Source organism: Pseudoliparis swirei, chromosome 11 (genome assembly GCF_029220125.1).
Source record: "Pseudoliparis swirei isolate HS2019 ecotype Mariana Trench chromosome 11, NWPU_hadal_v1, whole genome shotgun sequence".
Classification (NCBI taxonomy): Eukaryota; Metazoa; Chordata; class Actinopteri; order Perciformes; family Liparidae; genus Pseudoliparis; species Pseudoliparis swirei.
In genome coordinates this window covers 20,379,574-20,406,596 of record NC_079398.1, presented here as the reverse complement: position 1 = coordinate 20,406,596, position 27,023 = coordinate 20,379,574, and the positions used below count along the sequence as shown (strand labels likewise).

The following is a 27,023-nucleotide window of genomic DNA, read 5'->3' as shown; positions in this document are numbered from 1 at the left end:
GACACGTTTTTAGAAAGGCAGTTCTGGCACTTTGCGATGGTTAATACGTGTAGCAATGGTGTGGTTACCTTCCGCAAAGCTTGCACGAAGAGGCCTCTCCATTTGTGACTGTTCTCGTCACTTGAAAAGTCGTATATCTGCTGGGGCTGCATCGCTGTAGCGGCTCCGTGATCCGGGCTGAACTGTCAGCATCGGCCCCGGGTTGATAGTCCTGGTGGGGGTGGAGGGGGGGCGGTCAGTCCGGGGCAGAGGCACGGCGGGAGGGGGGAAAGTCAAACCGTCTCGCTTTGTAAAAAATACGGAGGAGTATCGTTAAACCGCGCCGCGAGTCCGGAGCTCCGACGTGGAACAAGCACATGTAGCCGTAAAGTTACCTCGCTAGCTCGGCGGCTATAAACACGGCACGAGCTAACGGCTAACAACAACGCTGCTACGCGTCATTACGGCCACTTTCCCGTTTCTCTCAAAAAGCTCATAGTACAAACGTGAAGTTCGGCGTGGAGTCCCGGGGCGTGAGCTCGGCTAACTTGCAGCTACACGTCACGTTTTCCGTCGAGGGGTCGATCCGCCGTTAACACCTGTAACGGTTAGCCGACGAGCTAACTGGCGCTACAGGCTGCCGCCGGCCTTTGATGCGCTCCCGAGTTTTACGCTGCGGCTCAAACGAGGCTCACTTTCTCCTCTTCGCTGCTCGCCTCGCGTTTGGGGCATCTTCGTCCCGAGCGATCAGACGGCGAAATCCGACGTGAATCCGGGCCCCCTCCCCCCGGAAGAACAGCGACGGGTCCGAGGCATGTCTGTCTGCGGAGCGGCGCGGCTGAAGAGCAGTCGAGGAGGTGCTTTTTTTTTCTTTCGTTTTTTTGTTTGTTGGGGGGGGGGGGCGGTTTGAGAAGTCGAAGATGTTCGTACCAACTCTCGCTGCCTGTCTGTCTGTCTGCTGCTGCTCCTCTGCGCCGCGCGCCCGCTCGCTGTCACGCACGCACGCACGCTGCGTAATTTCACATTTTATTGGACAGAAGAAGAAAAACAAGGCCGGACTTCTGTCTCATTACATATTGTGAGTCCGCCAGTGCGGAGAGAAGATTGAAAGCGTCGACATGGATCATATAAACAAGTCGACTCTCCTGGTGGAACAATTTACAAAATCACAAGTTGAAATAATGCATTTAAAAAAAAAAAAATTAAAACACGTTGATGGTATTTAATCATTTATTTTCATAATTGTATAAAAATTTCCAATAACAACATTTAGCTTTATCAATGCCATAACATTAACAATGTTTTGAGCGGACATTGTGGCTCATACAGTACATTCGTTGCTGTGAGTCTGCCCCCTTGTGGACAAACTGAGATGGTGCTTCTTTCAGGAATTAATGGGAGTGTTTTTAATAAAACAGCACCAGAAATGGAGAAAACTTAAAGAATAAAAGACAACGGAAAACTCAATAAAGTTTTCACTATTAAGTGGGAACTAGTATTAAGACTGATATACTTTCTGGTGACTTGATTTTTTTATTTTAATGTAATTTTAATTTGGCAGACTAAAAAAGTTCTTCATAAACTAGTTTCAACAATCTTGAAAAAAGGGACACCCACCTTTCTCAGAATGATTGTAGGCAGAAAACTATCAACGATCATCATACGTTTATATTGAATGATTTTTGAGAACACAATACATCTGCTTTCTTCTTTGTAAAATACATCTTTGGGGGATTTAAATAGCATTTTGGACTGAATCCAGGAGGCTCAACAATATTCAAGCGACAGTTAGAAGTTGATCTTCAAAACACAGGGAAAAAAAGAGAAAAAACACACACACACACATGACTTCCAAGATAAACATTCCATACTAAATATATTTAAAATAGTTCAATCTGTAAAAAGGTATGTTCATATTACAAACAGTATGTTCAAATATTATTGTAGCTCAATCATTTTTTAGTATCTTATGATGCATTTTTTATAAACAGTAATGTTGTACAGAATTTTTTTTATGACTTTGAATGTGATGGCATGAAAATAAGATGCAACTTAAAACAGCATCAAGTAAAAAAATGTCATCAAGTCAAAGTGACTGTACTTTATCCTTCCAAATTAAAGGACGGACCTGAAAGGGAATGTCTCCCTTTGCCACCTCACGCTGGAATATTTGGAGTTTCCGTTCCTTCCTCCTGCCGTCGCCTCGCCGCTCTACAGCGCGAAGCGACTCTCCACCTCGTCGGCGACCATTTCACCGATGGCGAGGGACGAGGTGGCTGCCGGCGAGGGGGCGTTCCGCACGTGGAGCACCCTGCTGCCCACGTCCCCGACCCCGCCGTCAAACACAAAGTCGTCCACGAGGTTTCCGTCCCGGTCGAGAGCCTGAGCTCGAACTCCCGCAGGACCCCTGCAGAGGAAACAACCAGGGTTTTAAGGGGAAAAACTGTCCTCTTACTTGTGCCGTTTATTATTTTTGTTAAGGTCTTGCGTCATTACTCTACCTGAGCACGTCGCTCAGCGAGAGTTCAGGGATGTACTTCTGCAGGATTTTAACCTGAGCGCCGATGAAAATCCCTCGGTACATCTCTCCAATCCCGTAGGTTAAGTTCTTCATCACCAGCCTTTGAAGGCCCCTGGGGGACAAAGACACACAGATCAAACGCTGGAGTTATCGCCGACTGTGCAGCACTTTAACGAGATGCTTTCAGCACCTGTGTGTCTCTTTTTCAAAATGCAGTTCAAAAGACACGACACAAAGACTGGAACCACATCAGATAATGTTCTCTACCTGAACGAGAGGGCGTCCGCAAAGTCTCGAGCGTTGAAGTCGTACACTTTGTAACCCTCCCGCTTGAAGGCGAGGACGGCGTTGGGGCCGAGCCAAACGCTTCCATCCATCCTCGGGGTGAAGTGAACGCCGAGGAAGGGGAACCGAGGGTCGGGGACCTGAACGTTTACAGGGACAAAAAAAGAAAAAGGAAGTAGCAACAATGAAGCAATATTAAAAAATCGGTCTCATGACAGTTGCGGAAGATCCACTGACTTAAAAAAAGAAAGAAAAAGAGGTCCGTTTATTCTCCATTAAAACCTTATCAGGAGCATATAGAGGAGAAACTCACACACAGTGGAAGTGCCAGATGATCGCTCACTCGCAGCATGTACACTACCGTTCAAAAGTTTGGGGTCATCCAGACAATTTCTTGTCTTCCATGAAAACTGACTTTTATTTATCAAATGAATTGAAAATTGAATAGAAAATATAGTCAAGACATTGACAAGGTTAGAAATAATGATTAATATTTGAAGTATTAATTTTGTTCTTCAAACTTCAAGCTCAAAGGAAGGCCAGTTGTATAGCTTATATCACCAGCATAACTGTTTTCAGCTGTGCTAACATAATTGCACAAGGGTTTTCTAATCAGATATTAGTCTTCTAAGGCGATTAGCAAACACAATGTACCATTAGAACACTGGAGTGATAGTTGATGGAAATGGGCCTCTATACACCTATGGAGATATTTCATTAGAAACCAGACGTTTCCACCTAGAATAGTCATTTACCACATTAACAATGTATAGTGTGTATTTTTGATTAATGTTATCTTTATTGAAAAAACAGTGCTTTTCTTTGAAAAATAAAGACATTTCTAAGTGACCTCAAACTTTTGAACGGTAGTGTACATGGATTCATAAACGTCACGTGAACAACTTCAGTTCTTCGTTGCTCCTGAAGAGGATGTTAAAAGTCACTCGACTCTTATAAGAGCAGGTTTATTTAATATTTTCTAAATGTCTGCAGGGGTAGTTCTCTTTTTTTCTGAAACCTGCTCGGCGGTCTGGACTCGTCGAGGTTCTGAACCTTGAAGGGTTTTATTCTGCAGACTCGGTGATTAAGTGGAGCTGAAAATGTCAAAGACACTTTTCCCCGTCAGGTATGGAGTGACCGTACACCTATTTAAAAACACACATATGGGGGAATCCAAACTTGTTATAACTGGCAGAAAATGCACGCTCATTCCAGCGACAGCTGGACTCAACTAAACTGAAAAAAAGAGAAACGGTTGCCGTTTATAAAGCTCTAAATACGAGATTTCTTGGTTGTGAATTCCTACACATTTTTCCAAGAACAGCTCAAATATCCGTTTTCTTTCTACCACTTGAGGCCGCTACACATTTAAAAGTCCCGTAGCACAGCTGTGAGGGTCGTAGAGCTTTTACACAGTGCTGGAATGTGATGAGAAACATCTGCAGATCCCATGACTCGCGTGGATTACATAACCCGAACAGAGTTGCACATGTGGCTCTTCAGCAGACTCACGGGGTAGATGTTCCCCTTGACCAGATAGTGTTTCTCTGGCTTCAACACCAGGTAATCGCCTCTGAAGGGGACGATCCGAGGCTCCCGACTGCATCCAGATATCTGCGACAGACGGTCAGAGTACAGGCCGCCGCAGGTCAGCACGTAGCGGCAGCGCACCTCGTTGCCCTGTGGAAGCAACACAACGCTGAACGAGGGACACGCGATCGGAGACGCACACCGTGGCGCTTCCATCCGCTCGCGTCCTACCTTTTTGTCTCTGATTGCGATCGGATATTTCATTCCTGCAAAGAAAAAAGAAAAAGAGATGCATTTTGAGTTGACCTTTAACCCTCCTTTAGGGTCAATTTGACCACATTCAATGTTTAATGTCGGTGTTCTTTGGGGTCAATTTGACCCCAGGCTGTTTTTCACTGTGTCAAACATATAAGAAATATCTACTTTTTTATATATTTAAAGAGCTATTTAGGGAGTCAACAAACAAACATAAAGTACCTCACACTTAAACTTGGGAAACAATATTAATTCTAATAATTGTCTGGAGGTTTTAATTGCTGGGGTCAAATTGACCCCGAGGGTAAAATATGTGAGTAAATGTGAAGGTGACAGGAGGGTTAAATAACTCCGCGGCTCTCATTTGACCGTGACCACGTCGCCACGCCGATGCACAGAAGCCGTCTCTCACCTTCGGCGCTCCCAGCTGGGCTCTCCGTAACCATGGAGATGTCGTTGACCTCAGATCCGGTCACCACCGTGCCGCCTGCCTCCTCAAAGTCCTGCCCGTACCTGAGGGCCACCATCCTCCAGTCCACAATGCCGGTGTGAGGCGAGTCCAAGGCCATGATGCCCTGCAAAGGACGACGTACAAGATGAGACTGCAGCCATCTTATATTTCGTGGGAACAACGACGTCTGAGAGACTCTTACCCTGCAGAACGGCTCTCGCTCTCGGATCCCCTTGGCGTCGACGATGCTGAGGTCGCGCACGTCGTTCTTCACGCCGCGCTCGTACAGCGCTCGCAGCCGGGGTATCTCCTCTTGCTCCACGGCCACGATAAGCTGCAAAAAAAACACCGATCAACACCAAGATGGGCCCGACACAACCACGTGGACGGCAGCTGCCGACCAGCGGGGTTCGTGGCGCGCGCATCGCGTCACGTCGCTGCGTCGCCTCTTCGTCTGGCTGAAATGCAACGGACAGACCTTTCCACACTTCTTGTAAGGGAGTCCTTTCTTGTCGCAGTACTCGTAGGCTAAAGTGGCTCCTCGCACACACAGACGGGCCTTCAGCGACCCCGGCGTGTAGTAGATGCCGCTGTGAATGACTCCACTGTTGTGCCCACTCTGGTGCACAGCTGGCGAGACAGAAAAGGGCCGACAAATAAATTAACAAGACGGACGGAAATACCAGCAGCCTTTCATCGACCTGTAATGTTCAATGTATTCATCCGAGCCCTTCTTGCTTAGAGCAGACGTCCTTTAAATCAAGACGAATGCAAACTTCTTCCAGAACTGCAACAACGTCGCGCGGACGACCTTCGGGTTGAAGGTCGTGCGCGGCCGTTCGATTGGCCGACCGACGGCATTGTTGCAATTCCCCATCTAAAATTATAACTACCTGCCACTTCACCCTCGCGGTCGTTGTGTCACTTTCCAAACACGGTTTGAGCTCACAAAACATTTTTGATTTTAAAATCCGACTCCGCCCACCGAGCTGTTGTTCCTTCTCCAGCAGGATGAGTCGGAGGGACGGGTGTCTCAGAATTAGCTCTCTGGCCGTTGCCAGGCCGACGATGCCGCCGCCCACCACGGCCACGTCATACCCGCTGAAACACAGACGACAGCAAAGGTCACTGACACTTACACTTTCAAACGGTCACTGATAAGAGAGCCGGCTTTACAAGCTGCAGCATGTAGAAACCAAAACTGAATATATAGGTCACTGGTTCAATGTCCAAGTGTGCTCGACTGCAATAGGAGCCGATAGACCTTTGAGACCCATCAAAGTCAATATCCACCTCTGTCACACCAAGTCAGTCACAAACCTAAATACCACAAAGTGTCGGGGGTGAGATCAGAGTGTACACAGCAGTGTCAGGGCGTCAAACTAGTGTCAAGAAAGCCTTGGCAAGAACACACTGTTCAAGTCTGGGAGAACGGCACACATGACCACATGGGGAGACGGTAACATCTTGTTTTCATTTCTGGAAACTGGAGCAAGGCAAAGGTTTTTTTACACCTCCACATATGAGAGGAACCAGCAAATCAAAGTGAACATATTTGGCCTCATCTGTATCTGTAAACGTTGTGTTCACTAAATCTGTTATGAAACCAAGAGGAACAGTCAGCCAATTGTTGGGAAACATCTTTCATTCAGTTCACTTGAAGAAGACTGGAGGGGCTCAGTTATATACGATGGGGGCCCCTTCCTCTAGAGTAGCCTCTAGTCAGCGTCTAATAGGTTACACATGCTTCAAGGCATTCCTGTTTAAAGGAGCAGCTCACATAAAACTAGTGACTGAAACCTGGACTTATGAAGATAAAAGTCAGACCACGGGTTCTTTGACAAAAGGTCTGCCAATGTGTCTGGAACCGCAATGTTTGGGCAGTTGCACAGTGCAGGGAGACATGTTTGGTGTATATAAACAATGTGCAGGTCAGGTTCTGCAGAGAGCAGAATGCCCTTGGCAAAGCGAGTTGCCCCGCCCCCTTCTTAACTTAACCTCAGTTAACACGCCGGCCTGCTCCCTTGACCTCCTCTCGTGTGTCTGACCCCACACCGCGCCGTGAAGCCGGCTCTCTCCTCTGTAACGTGAGTCTTATTATTGATTATTGATTACCTGTGCAGCCGTCTCGCCGTCGTAACGCCCCGTGTCGGCCGCGCTGCCCCGGCCGCCGCCGCCTGAAGAGTCGCCCCGCTGAGTGTCCGGATCATTGTCACAGCGTCTGGAAGCTCCTCACATCCGCTTCTTTTATTGTATAAATGAAGTAAATACTTCTTTGAGTTGTGTTGCTGGTTTCCTCCTCCTCCCTGTTACGGTTGCAAACCCTCCCATCGCTCTACTAAATCGTTTTTTTTTTAAAGAAGAAAGAAAAAAAGCCGAGACCTGGCCACGCCCCCTGTTACGCTGCGGTTCAGCCAATGGGAGGGCGCGTTTTCCTCGACGTCACCGGGTCAAAGGTTACAGCGATGGCGGCGTCTCACTTGTAAACAGTCCTTCTTGTCGGAGGGCAGGTGAGATTATTCTATCTGGTTCCGCTGCGTCGCAGTTTCAGTCGTCTGTTTAACGGACTCAAACATTAGTTTACTAGTAATATAATAGTAGCACGATGGTGTAAATGTATTAATATTTATTATTATTTCTTTATTTTCTTTAAGATATGAGGCTTCTGTCGAGGGCCGTGCGGTCTGCTGTGGGTCAGCGGGAGGGCAGCCGGAGACACTTCTGGGGATGGCTCAATGCAGTGTGCAACACGTGAGACGACGTGATTCATGGCTCCACGACGTGTGGATGAATGTCTGCACAGCAATGCACCAACAGACATGTTCATAACAGTCTGACAGCACTCCACACACAGCTCCTCTAACACACACACACACACACAGCATGTCTATAGGATATACTCTTAGTTTATAGTATATTAGGTACACCAAGCTAAAGCTAGTCCAGTCTCATACAACAGTCCTGCAATAAATCCAGAATTCGTGTAGGTTGTAATGTTCTTTTTGTTGACTGTTTTAACCCTCCTGTTACCTTTGGGGTCAATTTGACCCCATTCAATGTTTAACGTCTCTAAAAAAATGATTGACAATTTTTTGGGATTCATATTTCATTTCTTTTCCTAATTTATTGGGGACAACTGGATAAACATAAAATTCACATATGTTTTCAATGTCCTGTACAATTTGACCCCAGGCTGTTTTTCACTGTGTGAAACATATAAGAAATATTAACTTTTTCATTTATTTAAAGGTCTATTTAGGTAGTCAACCCCTCACACCTAAACTTGGGAAACAATATTAATTCTAATAATTTTCTCTAGGTTTTAATTGCTGGGGTCAAATTGACCCCAGGGGTAAAAGATGTTTGTAAATTTGAAGGTAACAGGAGGGTTAAATAATTGTTAATATTGAATAGTGTTCCTAATATTTTGTGTACACCATTTATATCAATCAGAATCAGCTTAATTGGCCATGTATATGTGCACATACATGGAATTTTACTCCGGTTACACATAAAATAAGGGTGCCGATGTATTTGTTATTATGATGGCAAAATTTGTATGTATTAAATTGATAAAATAATGTAAAAATCAAGAATATTTTCCTTAGTGATGGATGCTTTACAGGCATTTTTATTTTTTTGCTAAAAAACATTAATGGTATGGGTAAGATAGCCAAACATACAGTAGACAATACACTAATCAGCCGACTATTAAGTGGTCACTAAGACATGTACAACTGTTGGTGGCCTTTACAACCAGAACATTATATTCAGGTTTCATCTCAACATTAATTAAAAAATAATCACACATTCACAATATATGTTGGCCAGCTCTGTGTTGCTGTAAAAAACGTTGGGTTGAAACTTTGCCATTTCTATTTAATAAGTGTAAAAATAATACCCAAATAATTCTCGTCGATCCTCACCTTCATGAAGTTAAAACCAGCCAGGTCTTCTAAATAACCAAATAGTGGATGATTTTCTCTGGTTTTCCCAGCGCAGCCCTCTTGTTCCCTCTTGTGTGCCGCCCTCCCCTTCACATGTCATGGACGTCTGTCGTACTTTGAGTGTCGGTGTTGTTCTTCGCTCAGTGTGGACCACGAAAGGATCAAAGCCGTCGGTCCCGACCGAGCCGCCGCAGAGTGGCTGCTGAGGTGCGGCGCCAAAGTGAGGTTCCAAGGTTTCGATCGCTGGCAACACGACTACAACGGACTGCCACCCGGACCCCTGGGCAGACACAAGATCCAGGCCATAGACGCCACTGAATCCTGCATCATGTACAAAGGGTTCGATCACCTGGGTCAGTGTTACAGTCTGGAGGATATTGTCTTCCTCTCCTCGTGAATTGTGCTGCTCTCATTTTCACTTTCCTGCATATTTACCCAGAGTAAAACCAGAAAGCGAATTTTGTGGAAAGATGACAAATGAAGAGAAAACGTTGCTATTCTTAGATGCTCACCACTAATAGGACAAGAAAAGGCCATATTTTACTCTAAATTCAAAGAGTTTATCATCTGTACTGTTGTTGACATTTCAGATTTTACTCGTCAGGCTCGTCTCAAAGTTACATTGTTAGATTTAAATCAACTTTAGGTAGTTGGGCTTTATTTAGTTGTCTTCCTGAGATACTTATCGGCTCGTCTGAGCATTTTGCCCAATCAGCATCTTAACATGATGCCATTAACAAACTATAATATTTTACAGCTAACCTAATAAGTATTTAAGAGACTGTTCGACAAAATATACATCACAGATTTGAGGAGAATGTTTGCTTGTAATATTTTGTAAATTAGCATGCTATCGTTTGCAAGTAAACATACCAACATCTATCATGCAAGCAGTTTTACATTAACACCGTTACTCATTCTGTCAATAGTTTTTTAAAATTGAGAATATTTCGAATTCTTTTTATACTTGTGCCCAGTCCTGATACGGGTATGCTGATGACTTATTTTAAGATATATATTGAAATACTGTCTTACAAAATCTATTTTTCCGTTGACAAAATTCTCAATGTCTCAAATACAAGCAGCTGTACAATAACGGAGCCTTAAAAATGGGCAAAAATCAAGATTTTAATCCGCCTTCCATGCTCTGTGTGAACACTTCAGTCAGAAGCGAGACGGTGTCGGGTTTCGATACGCCGGCCTATCGATGTGAGATCAGCGGACTTAAGAGACATATCTAATCAAAGATTAAAGCCGGGTTCAGAAAGTGGACATGTTGCATTAACCCTTGTGTTGCCTTAGGGTCATTTCATTTTGAAATCAATACACCTCCCCGCTTTAGGATTAATTTGACGCCATTCAATGTTTAATGTCGTAGTCAACAAACAAACATAAAGTGCCTCACACTTAAACTTGGAAAACAATATTAATTCTAATAATTTTGAGGTTTTAATTGCTGGCGTCAAATTTGAACCCAAGGGTAAAATATGTTAGTAAATATAAAGGTAACAGGAGGGTGATTGAATCGGGTCAAAATGACCCAAAGGCGGGGGGAGGGTGTAATATTGATTCGGGTCAAAATGACCCTAAGGCAACACAAGGGTTAAGTATGTTAACATGAGCTCGACGGTTGACCTGAAAGTGATTCCCCTCTTTGTTAACAAGAAAAGAAAAGGAGATGGCCAAAGTGCATCTTTCCCAGACGGATTATCCAGAAGGGACTGAAGAGGCCGGCGTGTTTTACACCACACACGTGATCAGGAGAAAGTGCTGATCTGGCATCATCGCGTTTCTTCTTCCTAGATGGTTTGAAAGACGTGGAGGAAATCAAGTTCATCAAGTGCAACTACATCGAGGACGCCTGCCTGGAGAGGCTGAGCTCCATCGAGAGTCTGCAGGAGAGCTTGAGCAGGATGGAGGTGGTGTCGTGTGGGAACGTGACCGACAAGGGCCTCGTCGCCCTGCACCGGCTCAGGTGAGTCTTCACCAGCTTAAAAAAAAAACAAGAGTTCACTTAAACAGGTTATTTTGTTGATTTAGTTCACTAATTTTCATAAACGCTTCTATGCCATGCAGGAATCTGGAGCGTCTGTTTCTCAGCGACCTCCCGGGGATCAGAGACAAACAGACGACAGTCCACCGGCTGCAGACGGCGCTCCCACGTCTGGACGTGTCGCTCGACTTGGACTGAGAGAGAGAAACTCTCCCTCTTCGTCATCATCGTAAAACGAGGCGGCTGAAGGGCTTGTGTCGTCATGCATCTGTTTCATGAACCACGAAGTCACCTTTCAGCTGTAATGATGAAACGGCACGGCAAAGATTAACGTTAGAGCACTTTATTTTGTTGACGGCAGCTTTTCCCGATAGGTTGAACTATTCTGTCATTTGTTATATTTCCTACATTCAAGGTAATAAAAGTTACTCCGTATGTTGGGAAATGCAAAAAGAACTTTTGAGTCTTTTGCCATCATTTCTCTTTCGATTAAATTTGGCATTTGTACAATATGAGAGACAGATGGCTGAACATCCTGAGCACCAACGATCCAGAGATGATGATGATGATGATGATGAGTTCAATGTGTGTTGTTACTGTGTTACGCTATTAATGTGGATTAAAGGAATATTCACTCCCGGCGTCAATAAATAGTTCCAGAATAGCTCAGGAGTCAGTGTGTGTTACTGGAGACATAGAACTCATGACCATAAAATATGTCACTCTTTTTAAATAGTCCATCGTTATATATATATATATATTTTAAAAATCATACATTTGGCAAACCAGGCAAGGCAGTACGTCGTAGTTTCACCTTCAGTCTACGAGCAGAGCATCGCTCCTTGTCTTTATAAAATCAGCTTGAAACCACATGCGTTGGGAAATGGTGCATAGACGTCAGAACCCAGAGACACGTGGGGAACAGAAACATCGTGGGTGAAACTTCTTCCTTAAAAACTAAAAACAAACGAGGCGCCAGCAGAATCTAAAGTTCTCAGGAGAGGCGGTCGGGCTTCGGTCCAGATCCAGTTCAGATGTTCGGGAGGTGATAGTTGAATTTGCGCAGGTTGTTGTGGTACTTCTTATTGTCCAACACTGGGAAGATGTTGCTGCTGGTCAGCTGTGGCAAATACTGCATGGAGGAAGAAATAATAAATGCAGTTTCAGCGACGAGTTCCAGAGCATTTTGTTTGAGAGGATGACGACACAACGGTTTGAGATCTAGTGATCGTACAGAGTTCTTCCTTTAAGGACTGCAGAAGGAGTTTCATTCATTCATTTAGTAGATTCTACAGCGACACATCTTAAGCAAAGGTTGGGAACAGTTGAGTTCCAATTGGGCTTAAATGGGGACTGCAAACTTTTAATAATACATAAACAATAAGCATTCACACCCGCTTCCTTTTCTATCAGATCATGTTTGGATGTGCCACCATTGTTCTTCGAGACTCTTAAATGGATACTTATTCATCGTGGTAAAAATTATCCTAATTTTTTGACATTACAAGGTTTCAAGACCAGTAAATTCCATATTTTAAACTCTTGAGAATCTTTTGATACCCGATATGTAACATTTGCTTTACATGCATCTATTGCGTATCCCACAATCTTCCCACAAACAGACAGCAGTATTTTTAAAAAACCCTCGCTGACATGAGCCCTGAATGTGGCAGCTCATGGGTGCGAGGGGGCTACTGACCCCGGGGGGGAGGTGCTTGCGAGGCAAACGCGTCCTCCTGTTGCTGCAGCGCTCTTGCTCTCCAGAGGTGCCGCAGCTCTTTTCTCGCAGGCTGTCGAAGTACGGCTGCTGGAGGAGCTGCTCGCAGGTCAGCCGCTCGGACGGGTCCATCCTCAGACAGCCCTGAACCATCAAAAACCACCAAAAACCATCAACAGGCGGCCAGTTGACCCCGTGACCATCAAATACGGCCGTCTGGTTTCGGACACGAGCGACGGAGCACAATGGAGCAAGTCCTCGGGTCGTTTGGGGACATCGGAGCTCTTTGCACACCGTCTCTGATTTGTTGTCCCCAATTGTAACGAAAGTCATACTTTTCCTGTTTTTCTTTAAGAACACGAAAAACAAAATGCACATTTCAGTGGATTACAATCCACACTTTAAAGTGCAAAGCTCGTAAATGTGTTGAGTGCATCAAAACAATAGTTAGATTTATAATACTGTCGTTGTGACATCGTTACCTTCATGAGACTCAGAGCTTGAGCTGAGAGATTTGGAGATTTCTGCTCCAAAGTCTCCTACAGAAAGAAAGAAAGACAAAGACATCGTATTCTTTGTGATCGTGTTGGTTTCAATATGTTTATGTTCACTTTGCCATTATTTTATATTTGTGTGCCGAGTTATCTCTGGAAGATTCCTGCAGCTGGAGCACATCTGGGTGTCTCACCATCTCTTGTGGCTCCGGGATGGAAACTCCACAGAAGAAGTGGTTGTTGCTGAAGACCTGCTGGTGTCGAGGGATCAGATCTCCTGCAGAGGACACCGAGAAATACCAACAATATGAGTCTCCAAATTCCTCCTGTGGGTTCATTCAAGCTCAGCATCGTCATTCGTTTGTCGATATTTTACAATTTCATTGATCCGCCATAAACGTCACAATAATTTCATGCCAGCGGAGAGATATTTTTCTTTCTTTATCATGTTTTATTCTCACATTAGTGACAAGTATATCCGGATAATCCCTATTAATTACTTTAAAATCAACATCTCTGTGCTCATGAAGCCGGAAATATTTAAATTAGCCTTTTATGTTTCATATGTTTTGGGACAGGGATGTCTATATGTACAGATTGTAAAGCACTCCGATTTGTGAAATTGGGCTATACAAATAAACTGAATTGAAATTGAATATTTTAGTCCTAATAAAAACACAAATTATCATCCCTTTTATGGCGCTATGATTGATTTACCCAGAGTCCTCCGGATCAGGTACAGCTGATCCATGTCAGACTTGCCGGGCCACAGCGGCATCCCCGACAGTAGCTCGGCGAGCACACACCCGATGGCCCAGACGTCCACCGGGGGGCCGTACTGAGTGTCCCCCACCAGCAGCTCAGGGGCCCGGTACCACCGAGTGGCCACGTAGTCGGTGTAGTAGTCACATGGGCCGGCTACAGGCAGGAAACACATAATCTATATGACACTAATGTACTGGTGGACTCTGTCACATAATTATTTGTGTTAGTGTCGCCTCCCACACAGAGATAACTAGTAACTAACACTGAAACCCCTTTGTACATGTTCCATTTCTACTATTTATGATCAATATCATATTAATGTCCGATATAATCTTAATAAATTGTTCCCAAATAAATCCTTATATCAGGGTACATGTGTCCAAACTGTTAAACCTAAGAGCAATTTTACCTTTGCACGTTGTTACATTTGAATATTTTTCTCTGGCTTGGAGAGCTTTAACTATACATATTTAATAGAAAAATAAAGGGCAGTAAAGAATCAATGTTTACAATCATCTTGGGATTTTATTTGCCCTCTAAATTATTCTCAACTTTCATCCGACGATAAACTTCTCTGTTCTTTTCTGAAGCATGTCATCATACACACTCAATAATCTAAGAACTTTTATAAATGATAAAAACGTACTTAATAAAACAACACATCTGCATACAGTGAACTGAGCGTGTGCTCCCTGAGTGAGACCTAGCAGTGTCCACCAGGGGGCGCTGTGGTCACAAAGCCTCGCGAGTCTTCGAACTCACTGAGAATCCTCGCAAAGCCAAAGTCACAGAGTTTGATGACCTGGTGTTTGGTGATGAGGATATTCTCCGGCTTGACGTCTCGGTGAATGCACTGCGGGAAGACGAATGGTCAAATGAGATGCGGAGAATAAAAGGGGGCCGTGAGAGAGCAAGACAGTAAAAGGAGAGAGATAGAGAGACAGTGCTGTTCAATGGGGGCCCTTGCAGCGTGGGTTGTGTCTAGGTGATGCATTAACTGCTGCTCAGCCATGGGGAAGGAATTCTTGTTGTAAAAAGAGCCATAAAGCAGAGAATGCTCGGTGGGAGGAGAACGGAGGAATTGAAAAACAAAACAAGCAGAAGGGAAACACACACTTCGGAAAGAGTGTGAGGACGAGGGCCCCGACTCACATTCTGCTTGTGACAGAAGTTCACGGCTTGAAGCGTCTGCCATGTGATGCTTTTCACAAGGTGCTCCGGGACTCTGGAAGACAGGAAGGAAGTCAACATGACGATTGATCACTTCACCGATCAATAGAAGACGGTATCGGTTGATGAAGGCCAGGAAATGAGGCTTGAAAGCTCCAGAAAATGTCCAGAGAGAGAATCTTGTGCAAATATTTTTCATTTAAACCAAACTACGGTTTAAAATAAACAATGTAGACGCCAAAAAAACCTCTGGTATTTAGTTATTTTTGCTGAATTCAGGATATTTTGGGGCGTCGGCACTTTGAATATTATGATTATAAACCACATCGGAGCGGTTCCACTCATTGTACTTGGTTTAAATTGGTTGTTTTTAGCTGGTTAACATTCAGCAAGGTGTGTTTATTTTTCTTTGTAAATATTTGTTTTAGTTTTTAATGTTATTCGTCAGACGTCGGTCACTTTATAAAATTTGTCATTCATTGTCCGGATGCGTACATTTGCTCATTAGCACGAAAACACAAGACGGCCGACAGCTGAGGAGGAGGATATCTCAAATATTTTTTCATAAATCAAACTATTGGTGCAGAAGACTAAAAGTCGGAGCGTCACTGAAGCAATAACAGTTTGTCCTGAGGAGAACATGAAGGTCAGTCAAATGTCAAGGAAGTGCATCTCATAGTTGTTGAGACGTTTAAATGATGATTCACAATCGTCAACCTCAGGAGGAAGAAGCAGAGGATCACCAGAGTCAGGGGCCTTCATCTTCTGGGGGACATAGTTAATGTCCTAAGATCTAAAAATGTGGCCGTTTGTGTTTGGAGGAGCCGTAAAACAAAAGGAATCTGAAAAGATGAATCTAATAACCGAAGCATGGATGTAAAGATAACTTTTCCAGCGGACTTTTGCCGTCTTTTTCAAACATATGTCCTCCTTCGGACGGCGGAGGACAGGAGGCCGTCCCGTTTCCACTGTCCAACGCGGAGGCTTTGTTGGTTCAGGGTCGGCCATCCCTCCCTGTTGCCGGGGCAATGGCTAAATCGAGCCTTGCGACGGGCAATTCATGACAAACTCCGCCCCTTCTCCACCACTTTGTTGTCTCTTCTTTTGAACCCTCCGTGTCCAGGAGGCTAGGAGGCTACAGGCCAGGACCGGAGGGGGGAGAGGGGACCAGACGGCGAAAACACTCCCGTGTACAATGTGACCGCCCCCCCCCGCCAGCAATGCATTCTGGGAGAGCATCACTGTAAACATTCCACGGCGAGCAGGTCAGCTTCCCGAGAGACGAGCGTTGTGAAGCAGGCGAGATATGAAACGTTGAGATAATAGAAAGTACTCAGAGCTCTGGGTCATCACACGAGTTTCTGTCTGGACGTCATGTCAGACGAGGAAAAGTCCTTAGACATATAAAATAGATTTGTTTTGTTTTATTGCATGACTAACAAGCATTTAAAACTAAAATATTTCTATAATACCGTATATACGTACTTATAATGCTTTGCTCATACTTATACTACTGTATAATTATAATCACTCTAAATACTCAGATTAAAGTCCATTATAAGTCACACTAAAATGTTATGATTATTGCTTAAAATCATTAGAAATATTCATGAGCAGATTATATGTTTAGAAAGCATTATCAATATGAGTCAAGTGTTTCTGAAGATTTATTTTCAAATATTAAGTGTTTTCTGGAGTGTAATGTAAGTTTATATTTATCGTATGTTCTTCTTCATGTTGAAATTTTTACTTATTTCACAGAATTAATTAAATTACGTGGCAACTATTTTGATTATTGAATTGATTTTTTTCATGCAAAAACATTTCATAGGTCCAATTTCACAAATGTGAAGATTTTCAGCTCATTTCTTTGAATTATTTTAATTAAAACAATTTTTTGGGGTTATCAAATTTGTACTTCATCAATAAAGTGAACATTAATGCATCAATTATCATAATCCAACATTATCATGCACATTATTCCGATGTGGGACCCATTTTTTAAGCGTGATTTTGACAAATTATTTCTCCAATGTGGTATAAAAGTCGATGAAAGAAGCAGACGGGTGAACTTGTGGAGCTGCACCCACCCTCTGGGGTGCCGGTCCAGCTCGTTGAGCACCGTGTGGTCGCAGTACTCGAACACCAGGTGAAGCTTCCGCTTACGCCGAAACACCTCCATCAGATTCACCAGGTTGGCGTGTTTCAGTTGCTGCGGGGAAACAAATCACAGAAGAAGAAGACGTCTCGGCACACTGTCGGAGAGTTGCAAATACAGTCGAGTGAAACTTGTAAACCAGTAACGCCTGCTGGTTGCAGAAGCGCCCCAGCTGTGGTTTGCTCTTACCAAACACACTAAACTCTGCACAGATGGTAATAAACATGCTGTTGCCCCCGACAACCTGTCCCCATCCTGTTCTATTTATGAGCTCCTGGTGTCCAGCGGGCCACGGACACTCCCACCCAGCGCATGACTAATTAAACCACCAACACTTGTATCCGTGCATCTTTGATCATCATCAAGCAACATTAAACAAACTGCTTTTAGCCTTTGGTTGAAACCCCCAAGACATCATTTTTAAAGACTAAGAACTTCCTGTTGCTGATGTTTCTGTTATTTCCCCCTCCAAGTGGATTGAGCCTCTAATCACTTAATGATTTAAGATGAATTCATTGACATGAATATTCATCTTGCATCCAAAGTCTAAACCAGCATTTCACGACCAAACAGCAAAAAACGCACTTTGACAAACCAGAACAATTGTGCCGACTTGGCACAATTTCCCGTTTTTACATTTAACAGACATTTCACATCTTAATTTACTTCAGTGGGTCCGGACCCTGCAGAGCTTTGGCTTCATTTGATTACGAGCTTGTAAACCTCTTTTCAACGCTGCTCTTTTCTCTGTGCAGCAGCTACAAACATGCCTCCCCCCTGTCCGTCTGCAGGACTAACGGCGTCCGTCCCTCCCGCCGGCGCTTGGCACTGAACAGGATTCGCTTCCTTGAAAAGGTCAAATATAGAGAAAAGGCGTTGCTTCATATATTATAGAAGGTTTTTGTTGGGCTGTTGTATTTCCAAGGTAGAATACACGAATACACACACACACTTTTAAAAAGTTAAAGGTTTGTGAATAAATAAATAAAGACATAATAATTTGTTTCATAATATATTTGTGTTAGTTTGCATTCATTTGAAGTATAATTAAAAACTGTTATGGAAGCAAGAAAAAGAAGGAACAAAATTAATGGAAAACTATAGTTGTGTTGTTTATTCCCCCAATTGGACAACATTTTACTTTTGAGCGTTTATAAATTCAATCTCATAACTTTGTTATGTTTGAATTAGTATGTCAATAGTTTTGACTATCTTACTATTTTTTATTGTCTCCTAATAGTTGATCTTAAAAATGAACTAACAGTCACAACCTTTGTCTTTCATCATCGCAACATGGAGCACTTAATCTCGTTTTCTTGAAACCTTTCCTGGCAGAAACGGGTGAAGCTGGACGGCTGCTTCCTCGGTTTAATGCCACCGAAGGTCGTTTCTTGTGAGGAGATCCAGAGGAAGTTATGGATGTGATTGTGCCGTCACCTTCAGCATCCTGATCTCCCTCAGTGCGATCTTCTTGATCATGGGATCGTCCTCCGACTCCACGAACTTCTTGATGGCGACGATCTGCCCCGTGTCTTTGTTCCTGCACTTGAAGACGACGCCGTAGGAGCCCTCTCCGATCTTTGCAATCTTCTCGTACTTCTCCATCCTCAGGCTGACATCCGAAAGGTAAGGACACTTTTTTTTAAAAAGAGGAGGGACCGAGGATGCAGGATGGTCTCTGCGGCCTTTGAAAGAGACACAGAAAGGTTCCTCAGTGAGGATGCAGAGAAGAAGAGGGACCGCCTGGAGCTTTTAAAACTCAATTAAAGCTGGAATAAATCCACAATAAGCAGCCAAATCGGGGGAGTATGAGGGACGGGTATTATCTGGAAAAGATACAATAATTCTTCTCAACATAAAATAGACATTTTGATTAACTTCTGCATCATTATAATGAAAAACAGAGCTGATGGCACAGAAACATGCCATGCAGAATGCTGTGAATACACTGTAAAAGCACAAAGACCTCTTCATGCATCGACTCATTGAATCAAAACTATAAAATACATTCGGTGTCTAAGATATGGGAATCCAAATGTTAAGATCAACCTCTTAAACTGCCTGCAACAGATAGATGTGATTGCTTAGAGGCAACATTACACCGGAGTGCGTAACCACACTATTTGCAATGCAAAGTATATTAGGTCATTTCCCTGAGGGGGGAAACAAGAGCGGAAATAAATAAGAAAGTGGACAGACCGGGGAATTAAATCAAAGTGCTGCACTTATTTGGAAATTAAATAATATTTTTTAAAAAGCATGAATGATCAGCTCAGGCTGTGTTTGTAACTGACACTGAAGTTTTTTTTGTGAGGAATACATCGTTACTATTATCTTGATGAGCAAAGTTTCCCATTGAAACAAGCTGATCATAAAAGTTGTCACATTTCAATATTTGTACTTGACATATTTCAGTAAATATCTTAAAATGTAGATTTGAAAACTCACTTTGGGTGGAGACGCTGTTGTCAGTCAGAAGCTCAGAGTCATCGAGGAGGATCTGCTTCTCCCAAACACGGCGAGGCGGACGCGCTCAGCTCAACTGTGCCCGCAGACACAAGAAGCCGCAGCTTTTAAAGAGTCAAGGCGGACAGAATAAACCACGACTTCCGGCCACGATTTTCAAAATAAAACTGGGGAAAAAGAGCAACCTTCGGCTCCTTTACGTCCAAGACTTGTGGGTAGTTACCTGCCTAAAGAGTTACAGAGGTACTGTAAGAACCAAGAGGATATTTAATTAAATGTTTTGTTGTTGTTGTTGTTCTGCAGGTGAACAAAGTACACAGATATTTGACTTAAAGTAGAAGTAGCACACTGTAAACATACTGCATTCAAAAATTCAAGTAAAAGAACCAAAATATTGCCTGAATTAGTCATTGGTGCATTAACGCACAGCTGGTTAACGTGGTACTTGTTTTATTTCATTATTATTTGTTTAGCTTGGGAAGTAAGCCCTCATGGATCGTTAGTTGTAAAATATATATTACACTATTTTTTGATAATATATTGTAATTGTTATGATACATATAGTATGTATTACTATATTGTAATTGTTAATATATTGTAACGTAATTATTATCCATCGTCTCTCAGCGAACTTTCTCTGCAAAGGAACCAGTTATATAATATATTGTAATTGTTAATATATTGTAATTGTTAATCTGCAAAGGAACCAGTAATCAGATTATTTTTTGTGGAGTAAAAATGTAAATACTTGCATCTCAAATAGAGGTATACGACAGAATTAAGTAGCAGAAAATAATATATTTAAGTAAAGTACAAGCTGTGAACACTGTTGTGAACATTTATTATTTGTAATAGAATTCAGCACACAAGTTCAGTAGCTTTAAAATCCCAGAATTAGTTAACTGCTTGTTACGGTGTTAATGTTAAAGCATATTGAAATGAAATGTAAAAGGACACAATATAACACAGAACACAGCTGCAGAGACCAAAGCAGAAGAACACAGCCAATATAAAAATGTAATAAGAAAACTTCATTATCAATCGTGTACCCATTTGATAATGTTTGTGTGAATCAGCCCCGTGAGTAAACCTGGCAGTTTCATTTCTTGATTTTATTTTGAAGGGGATTCACCCAACATCCGGTCCTACCCACCGACTCAACTTACCTTTTCCAGCCGGTTCTCATAGGAACATCTGACTGACTCCACCTCCATGAGCAAAAAATGGGAAACGCCCGTTTGTGGTTTATAGATTTTCACACCTGACAGACTGAGAGTCAGAGATGTGTTTAAAATGAGAGACGACAGGTAAACAACAGCCTCCTCCGGTCGGTAACAATGGGGGAAAACACCCACACAGGTAAATAACCTATACCCTCAGAGGGAGAACCCACTGACGCTTCTGTCCTTACACAACCTGAATCTGACATCTCTTATTAGGAGTGAATACTTTATGCTGCACAGTTTTTGCATCCTAAGAAGTATTTTATTACACATTTGAGTCCATTTCATGTTTTTGGTGATGGTCAAGAAAACCAAATGGGTCTGACATCACATGACACGATTAAAACGTACCTGTAGCACGCTGCCCTGTCGCACCGAGACTAATTACCGCAGGTGTGTGATGTCAGAGGACCAGCAGACTAAACGGTGAAATAATGGAAACAAATACTCACCCGTGTTCCCCCGCTCCTCCCATCGGACCCTCGTCACTACCGAGGAGCATCTCTGCAATCATCAATCCAATCTCACACGACACGAACAACAAACCGGAGACAACACGAGCAACAAACCGGAGTCCATTCATGTATCTTGTTAACAGCTTTTTTTTATTACAAAAAAAAAACAGCATACATTAAACATTTTGCGAAGGGAATGCAAAGATGTTAGCAAAACCGAGCATTGTCCCTCATTTTGTCATTTTATTTTAAATAATAAAAATGTACAAAAGTGCTTACATGGTGCAAATAATGAGAAGTAAAAGGCCTATAAAAGAGGAAAGTAAAGGAAAAAATTTACATTTTATCAGACTTCTAAAAATGCAGCAGAGCGGGAGAGATGCGACTTTATTACATAGCAGAAAAAAATAACCCAAAGCTTCTCCCGAGCGGTTCACTAGGTAGTTAAACCTCACGCAGCAGGACTGCGCTGTCTGTTAATCAAACACATCACTTAGCATGAGGTTAATAAATATTGCTTAAATAACCCACAATGCTCTTGGGTTTCTCCTTAAACTGAGCGATTAGTTTGACTCGAGCTTGTAAATCCTCCTCTCAGGCCCACTAACGGTTATTATGAGTGACATGCTGCAGACAATAACACAATAAATCTCCCACTGTGTTGCTAATACAAAATCACAAATTATTGTGAATTTTAAAATGGCACTTTTTGTCAATAATACCGCGAGAAAAGCTTGCTTGTAACCCAGTCCATAATCTGCATTACAGCTGTAATTGGCTCTCCACTTCTGGTGTAAGGCTACTCATGAATCCAGCCTGAAGAGGCTCCTCTTTTACTGACCTGCCGATCCCGTGACCAGTAACAAAAGCTCCCGATAACCGGTTTAAACCGGGCGTTTTCCCTCGACACAGAACCTGACGTGAAGGTCTGGACTTCTCTCCCAAACAAAACTTGAGGCATCTTCTCCACTTTGCTCAGTAACTGTTCTCGTGGCCCGCTAAAATGTAGAGGTTGCTGAGGGCCGTGGGGTTGTCGGTGGGTCGGCTCTGCAGAACCACCACCCTGTGGAAGAAGAAGTCAAAAACACAAGGCGCCACAGTTGGAACATCAGAAATACAAAAAGATGGCGGTCGTGGTACCTGGTGGAACGTAGAACCACGACTGTAACGAGTTTATTGTCAACAAGGAAACCAAACATGGCATCAATCAGCAACAGAGAGTGAGCCGCCGGGTAGCTTAGCTTAGCATAACGGCGAGAATTGTTCTGTTCAAAGGTTAAAAAATAAATGTTTTTTTTCGTTTCTACAGGTCAAAAAGAACAACCCCCGTGTCAAACTATTCCTTTACGAGCTTTTTCGGCAGTCGAATGTTTGTGTTCTACCTGCCATGCTGCACATTGTGTCAGCGATATTTTACGGTCAGTGATGTCAACGTAACCTCGTCTGTAAATAAATGGAAAACAGAAAACCGTTTCGGAGATTTATCCTTTTAAGGTTTAACCGAATAAAACAAAATGTCTCTCCAGGAATGACAGATGTTGAGGAAAAATACGAAGAAGGCTGACTTTTGCCATTTAAATGTAAAAGCTTATTTTTAGTAAACGGGGGAAGGAATGCTGCTCGTTTACCTGCATTAACAACGAATGTCAAAACTCAAAGTGTAACGTTAAAGGTATCGATCTGCTCAGAGGACGGCTCGCGGTAAACCGTCCGTCAGGACGCCAGCGGCTGCACCTTCAGATGCCGCGTGGTAACAGCCGAGCAGGGAAGAGACAGTCCGACTGTCCGCTCCATCAGATGAAATTACAGAGGAGCGGAGAGACACTCAAACCAGGCTGGCAGTGCCCGGCCGGCGGTGAATAAAACATGGCGGGCTGGGCAGAGAGATGCCTTGCTCCGGGGCCACAGGCATGGCGGCTTCATCGGGAGCCATCGGCGACTGAGCGGGGAGAGCCTCGCCGAGAACGTACGTGTGTGTGTGGGGGGGGGGTAAATCACATCCTTCTGCGTCTGCAGCTCCAACCAACAATCAGGAGCTCGAACGATTAGTTGATCAACGATAAAAATGTATCCGCAGCTATTTTAATGGTATTTCCATAATTTTAGCCACTTTTTAAGCAAACTTTAGTTGTTCCCGGTTTCTCAAATGCCATTAATCAATTAACTAAGAGAATATCCCACCTGAGGTGATCATCAGTTGCAGCCCTGCATCCGTTAATGCAGGTTAGGGCTGTTGTGTGATGGACTATTGGTCAGACCAAACTCAATTGATGACATCTACTGGGACTTAATGGCATTATAATAATGTTTCACTATCTTCTAACCATTGACAACACAACTAGATATAAACAATGATTGGTCATTAATGAAAATAATCATTCATAGCATAGTAATGTAATGTAATCATTCATAGCTGCTCGAGTTATTTAAAAATCAAAATGCCAGCCACAGAGCAGGTTGGTATTAGAATCAATGTGTATTAAGAATGGCTTTTAAATTATTTTGGAATACTGGTCTGAAAATATATGCAATTTCAAAAAATCCCACTGGGATATCACAGACTTATGAGAGGGCATTTCTCACTAGCTTGTAAAATAATATATAATATACATACAAACAATTTATTGAAGCATCTAAAACATATTAAGAGGATGATGGGTGCATTCAGGATCAGCTGGGTTTAGAGTCACCTGAAGGCAACATCTTAAGAACAACCGATGAAGAGAATTCATAGTAAAAATCGAGCGATGAGCTGCACCAGAGGCAGCAGGCGAACGGGGTAAGCGAGGAGGCAGAGCGAGCGGCGAGCTGTCCTCCTGAGTGTTGATGAGGGGATGATGTGTTGTCGAGGCCCTTTGAGATTTGATGTGTTTGATTGCTCGCCTGCGGCTCAAGACGGAAATATCTCTGTACCAACCTGTCAGATCCGAGGAGGCGGAAGACTCTGCTTGGATCACAGATCTCCTGGGTCACCTGAGGAAGGAAACACAAATACAACTGACAAATGGTTTCCTGTGTATCTGACGTACTGGTGGAGCCACGGGCGCGTTAAAAAAAACACACGAATCAACAAGTATTGTTATAAGGCAGACCTCCTCAAAAGTAAACCTAACATTTTTAGCGTAAGTGACTTCTGTCTTGGGAAACACTCGTTATTAAACCAATCGTATACGTCGCGTTTACCGAAACTGAACTTATTAGTCGGCCTTTCTGCGGAGAACAAAGATACGACTTCCACGCTTCCACTGCACGGATCAATCGGCTCACTTCAGTTTATATATCAACTCTTTGACAGCAGCCATTTGGGAAATTAAATTCTGGAATTGCTCATATTGCAAGACTGCGGACCAAAGTTTATGACCTTCAAGAAAAACATCCAGCAGTGTTTGATCAGTCACACAACCAGTAAATTGTTCTGTGTAAATATTCTTAAGGCCCAGTCTGTGTTTTAAACTATAGAAATAACGCATATATCATTTTAGTTGATTTTATCTTAATAATAAAAAGCTGATTCTAATAATCTGTCCTGCTGTTAAACAAACATTACTGACATAAAGCTGACGAAGCATCGCAAAACATTACGATCTATTATCTAGTTGTTGTTTGGTGTCAGTCTGTATATTGAAGGACCCGTCAATCGGTTTCAGTGCTGGTGGCGAGGTGACGGTTCACATTGGGATCACTTATTGTGTCTCCAGCAACGAGATGCAGCGCCGTCAAGAACAAGGGCCGCTTCCAAACACTCAGGCGGGTTGAAGGGAAATGAAAAGTTGTCGACAGCTGGGAGATAGTCGGCGTGTGACACCTGCTAGGTGTAAGTCCTTGGCCCCGGGAGAGATCTGATCTGTTTAGGTCTAAACGAGGTCTCGGGTGTTCAGAGAAGCACCCACCGAAGCGGGTACGGATCAACGGGCCTGCCCCCCCCCCCCATTGAATGCCTTCGCTTCTGAGAGGAATCATAACGAGACGCAGGCTGAATTATTTAGTGCTGCTCCCTGTCTGCCGTGCGACGGGTTTCGTTTATGATCGAGCATGAATTTTGCATGGCGGCTGACATAAAAAAAAAAATCGTTGCTGTGGTTGAACCGTCAAGCTCGGCGTGGACTTGGCAGACGGACCTTCTGTTTCGCCCGAGTGCCACAGGACCACGTCTGACACGCCGAGCTGTCAAAAGGCCGGGGGGGGGGGGGGGGGGGGTGGCGGCACCGATCAGCGTATCACTTTTCATAAAAACAGAACGCTTCACCTCCCCGTGATCTCTTGAACTTATATTGTGCTGCCGAGCGCCACTCGTGATCAGGTTAACGCGGGATGCCTCCGTGAAAGCGGGACAAATTCATTACCTCGGCCTGACACAAAGACACTTTGTCTGGTTTCACCTGAGGTCTAATCTCCTGGGATCACCTACAGCATGTCGCAACGCATCTAAACGGACAGCACTCAGAGCCAGAGGTGTTCCCGTGTGTAGCACAAACGAGCTGGTGTTCAGAGAAGGGACAACAGTTTCTGCTCTTAACCACAGGCAACACGTTACGAAGCATACTGATACTTCATTGTCATTCAGTCTTTCAGACAAGTGGAATGAAGACGTCCAAAATATACATTACAGGGCTCCAGACTAACTTTTTTAACTAGGAGCACAGTCGCTCCTAACTTAAAATGTTAGGGGCGCAAGCAGAAAATTTAGGGGCGCACTTTTTCCTGGGTCAAAATGGGTCTTGGGTGCTCCCAAAATTTTTAAAGGCTGTCTGTGCACTGCTATTCATGTAGTCGAGCTATTGAGTGCGTGATCAGCAGCTGGCCGCTCGGTCCATTCACGCACCTCACTGTTGTGTATTGATCAGACAAGACACGCTTATCAACTCCAGTGTTTCCGATCACTGAAATCAGTATCTGCCGATCACCGATAATACCGATTACTGAAATCAGTATCTGCCGATCCGATAATACCAATCACCGATCACGGTGTCGATTGAAGCATTCTATTTATTGTGTAGCATTATTGCCTAGGACTATGAGGAAATACATATATAAAACTCAAACATTAAAGAAATTACGATTTCTTTAAACATTTAGGACTTTAGGTGTAAGTCCTTGGCCCGGGAGAGATCTGATCTGTTTAGGTCTAAGCGAGGTCTCGGGTGTTCAGAGAAGCACCCACAGCGGCGCGGATCAAGCCTGCCCCCCATTGAATGCCTTCGCTTCTGAGAGGAATCATAACAAGACGCAGGCTGAATTATTTAGTGCTGCTCCCTGTCTGCCGTGCGACGGGTTTCGTTTATGATCGAGCATGAATTTTGCATGGCGGCTGACATTAAAAAAAAATCGTTGCTGTGGTTGAACCGTCAAGCTCGGCGTGGACTTGGCAGACGGACCTTCTGTTTCGCCCGAGTGCCACAGGACCATGTCTGACACGCCGAGCTGTCAAAAGGCCGGGGGGGGGGGGGGGGGGGCGGCACCGATCGGCGTATCACTTTTCATAAAAACAGAACGCTTCACCTCCCCGTGATCTCTTGAACTTTTATTGTGCTGCCGAGCGCCACTCGTGATCAGGTTAACGCGGGATGCCTCCGTGACAGCGGGACAAATTCATTACCTCGGCCTGACACAAAGA

At 43.6% G+C, this 27,023-nt stretch overlaps 5 protein-coding genes across 15 annotated transcripts in view; 1 reads left to right on the top strand and 4 right to left on the bottom strand.

The window, feature by feature from the left end:
- The window catches only part of sos2 (son of sevenless homolog 2 (Drosophila)), a 36,225-nt gene extending 35,325 nt beyond the window's left edge, over positions 1–900 (bottom strand). For 2 of the 3 annotated variants that reach the window (XM_056425522.1, XM_056425524.1), the window contains exon 1: positions 69–900. In XM_056425522.1, coding sequence (XP_056281497.1) covers positions 69–152 — 84 coding nt within the window. In that variant the 5' untranslated portion in view covers positions 153–900. The remainder of the gene's footprint in view (positions 1–68) is intronic. The other variant, XM_056425523.1, reaches the window with a different exon arrangement.
- A 295-nt stretch (positions 901–1,195) lies between these two features.
- Positions 1,196–7,359, bottom strand: l2hgdh (L-2-hydroxyglutarate dehydrogenase). Of its 2 annotated transcripts, XM_056425527.1 has the most exons (10): positions 7,137–7,359; positions 6,007–6,122; positions 5,500–5,651; positions 5,224–5,355; positions 4,983–5,145; positions 4,547–4,581; positions 4,298–4,465; positions 2,768–2,925; positions 2,481–2,612; positions 1,196–2,386 (listed from the first exon to the last, which is right to left on the bottom strand). In XM_056425527.1, the coding sequence occupies exons 1-10, from the start codon at positions 7,229–7,231 to the stop codon at positions 2,191–2,193; spliced, it is 1,347 nt and encodes a 448-aa protein (XP_056281502.1). In that variant the 5' UTR covers positions 7,232–7,359; the 3' UTR covers positions 1,196–2,190. The 2 variants fall into 2 exon arrangements, with proteins under 2 accessions (XP_056281502.1, XP_056281501.1); XM_056425526.1 differs by having other exon boundaries at positions 4,298–4,581.
- dmac2l (distal membrane arm assembly component 2 like) lies at positions 6,802–11,625 on the top strand. 2 transcript variants are annotated; one of them, XM_056425532.1, is made up of 6 exons: positions 6,802–7,108; positions 7,385–7,531; positions 7,676–7,772; positions 9,113–9,321; positions 10,772–10,943; positions 11,045–11,625. In XM_056425532.1, exons 3-6 carry the CDS (start codon positions 7,678–7,680, stop codon positions 11,157–11,159), a joined length of 591 nt encoding a protein of 196 aa, XP_056281507.1. In that variant the 5' UTR covers positions 6,802–7,108; positions 7,385–7,531; positions 7,676–7,677; the 3' UTR covers positions 11,160–11,625. The 2 variants fall into 2 exon arrangements, with proteins under 2 accessions (XP_056281507.1, XP_056281506.1); XM_056425531.1 differs by having other exon boundaries at positions 7,382–7,531.
- On the bottom strand, positions 11,289–19,779 carry cdkl1 (cyclin dependent kinase like 1 (CDC2 related kinase)). The gene is made up of 10 exons (XM_056425528.1): positions 19,714–19,779; positions 18,703–18,950; positions 17,198–17,319; positions 15,090–15,162; positions 14,700–14,790; positions 13,890–14,090; positions 13,367–13,449; positions 13,161–13,217; positions 12,661–12,822; positions 11,289–12,093 (listed from the first exon to the last, which is right to left on the bottom strand). Exons 2-10 carry the CDS (start codon positions 18,868–18,870, stop codon positions 11,992–11,994), a joined length of 1,059 nt encoding a protein of 352 aa, XP_056281503.1. The 5' UTR covers positions 18,871–18,950; positions 19,714–19,779; the 3' UTR covers positions 11,289–11,991.
- A 1,761-nt stretch (positions 19,780–21,540) lies between these two features.
- map4k5 (mitogen-activated protein kinase kinase kinase kinase 5) overlaps positions 21,541–27,023 on the bottom strand; it is a 31,555-nt gene continuing 26,072 nt past the window's right edge. For all 7 annotated transcript variants that reach the window (XM_056425814.1, XM_056425815.1, XM_056425816.1 and 4 more), the window contains 2 exons: positions 24,327–24,382; positions 21,541–22,472 (listed from right to left, as the gene is read on the bottom strand). In XM_056425814.1, the coding sequence (XP_056281789.1) occupies positions 22,385–22,472; positions 24,327–24,382 (144 nt within the window). In that variant the 3' untranslated portion in view covers positions 21,541–22,384. The remainder of the gene's footprint in view (positions 22,473–24,326; positions 24,383–27,023) is intronic.

Coding starts and splice junctions, on each gene's coding strand:
- l2hgdh (XM_056425526.1), bottom strand. CDS start 7,231: ATGATCCGGACACTCAGCGGGGCGACTCTTCAGGCGGCGGCGGCCGGG. Junction 5,652..6,006: donor GGAGAAGGAACAACAGCTCG/GTGGGCGGAGTC, acceptor CTGTCTCGCCAG/CTGTGCACCAGAGTGGGCAC. Junction 4,582..4,982: donor CCCAGCTGGGAGCGCCGAAG/GTGAGAGACGGC, acceptor TTTTCTTTGCAG/GAATGAAATATCCGATCGCA.
- dmac2l (XM_056425532.1), top strand. CDS start 7,678: ATGAGGCTTCTGTCGAGGGCCGTGCGGTCTGCTGTGGGTCAGCGGGAG. Junction 9,322..10,771: donor CAAAGGGTTCGATCACCTGG/GTCAGTGTTACA, acceptor TCTTCTTCCTAG/ATGGTTTGAAAGACGTGGAG. Junction 10,944..11,044: donor GTCGCCCTGCACCGGCTCAG/GTGAGTCTTCAC, acceptor TATGCCATGCAG/GAATCTGGAGCGTCTGTTTC.
- cdkl1 (XM_056425528.1), bottom strand. CDS start 18,870: ATGGAGAAGTACGAGAAGATTGCAAAGATCGGAGAGGGCTCCTACGGC. Junction 17,320..18,702: donor GGGAGATCAGGATGCTGAAG/GTGACGGCACAA, acceptor GTTTCCCCGCAG/CAACTGAAACACGCCAACCT. Junction 12,094..12,660: donor GCAAGCACCTCCCCCCCGGG/GTCAGTAGCCCC, acceptor TCCTCCATGCAG/TATTTGCCACAGCTGACCAG.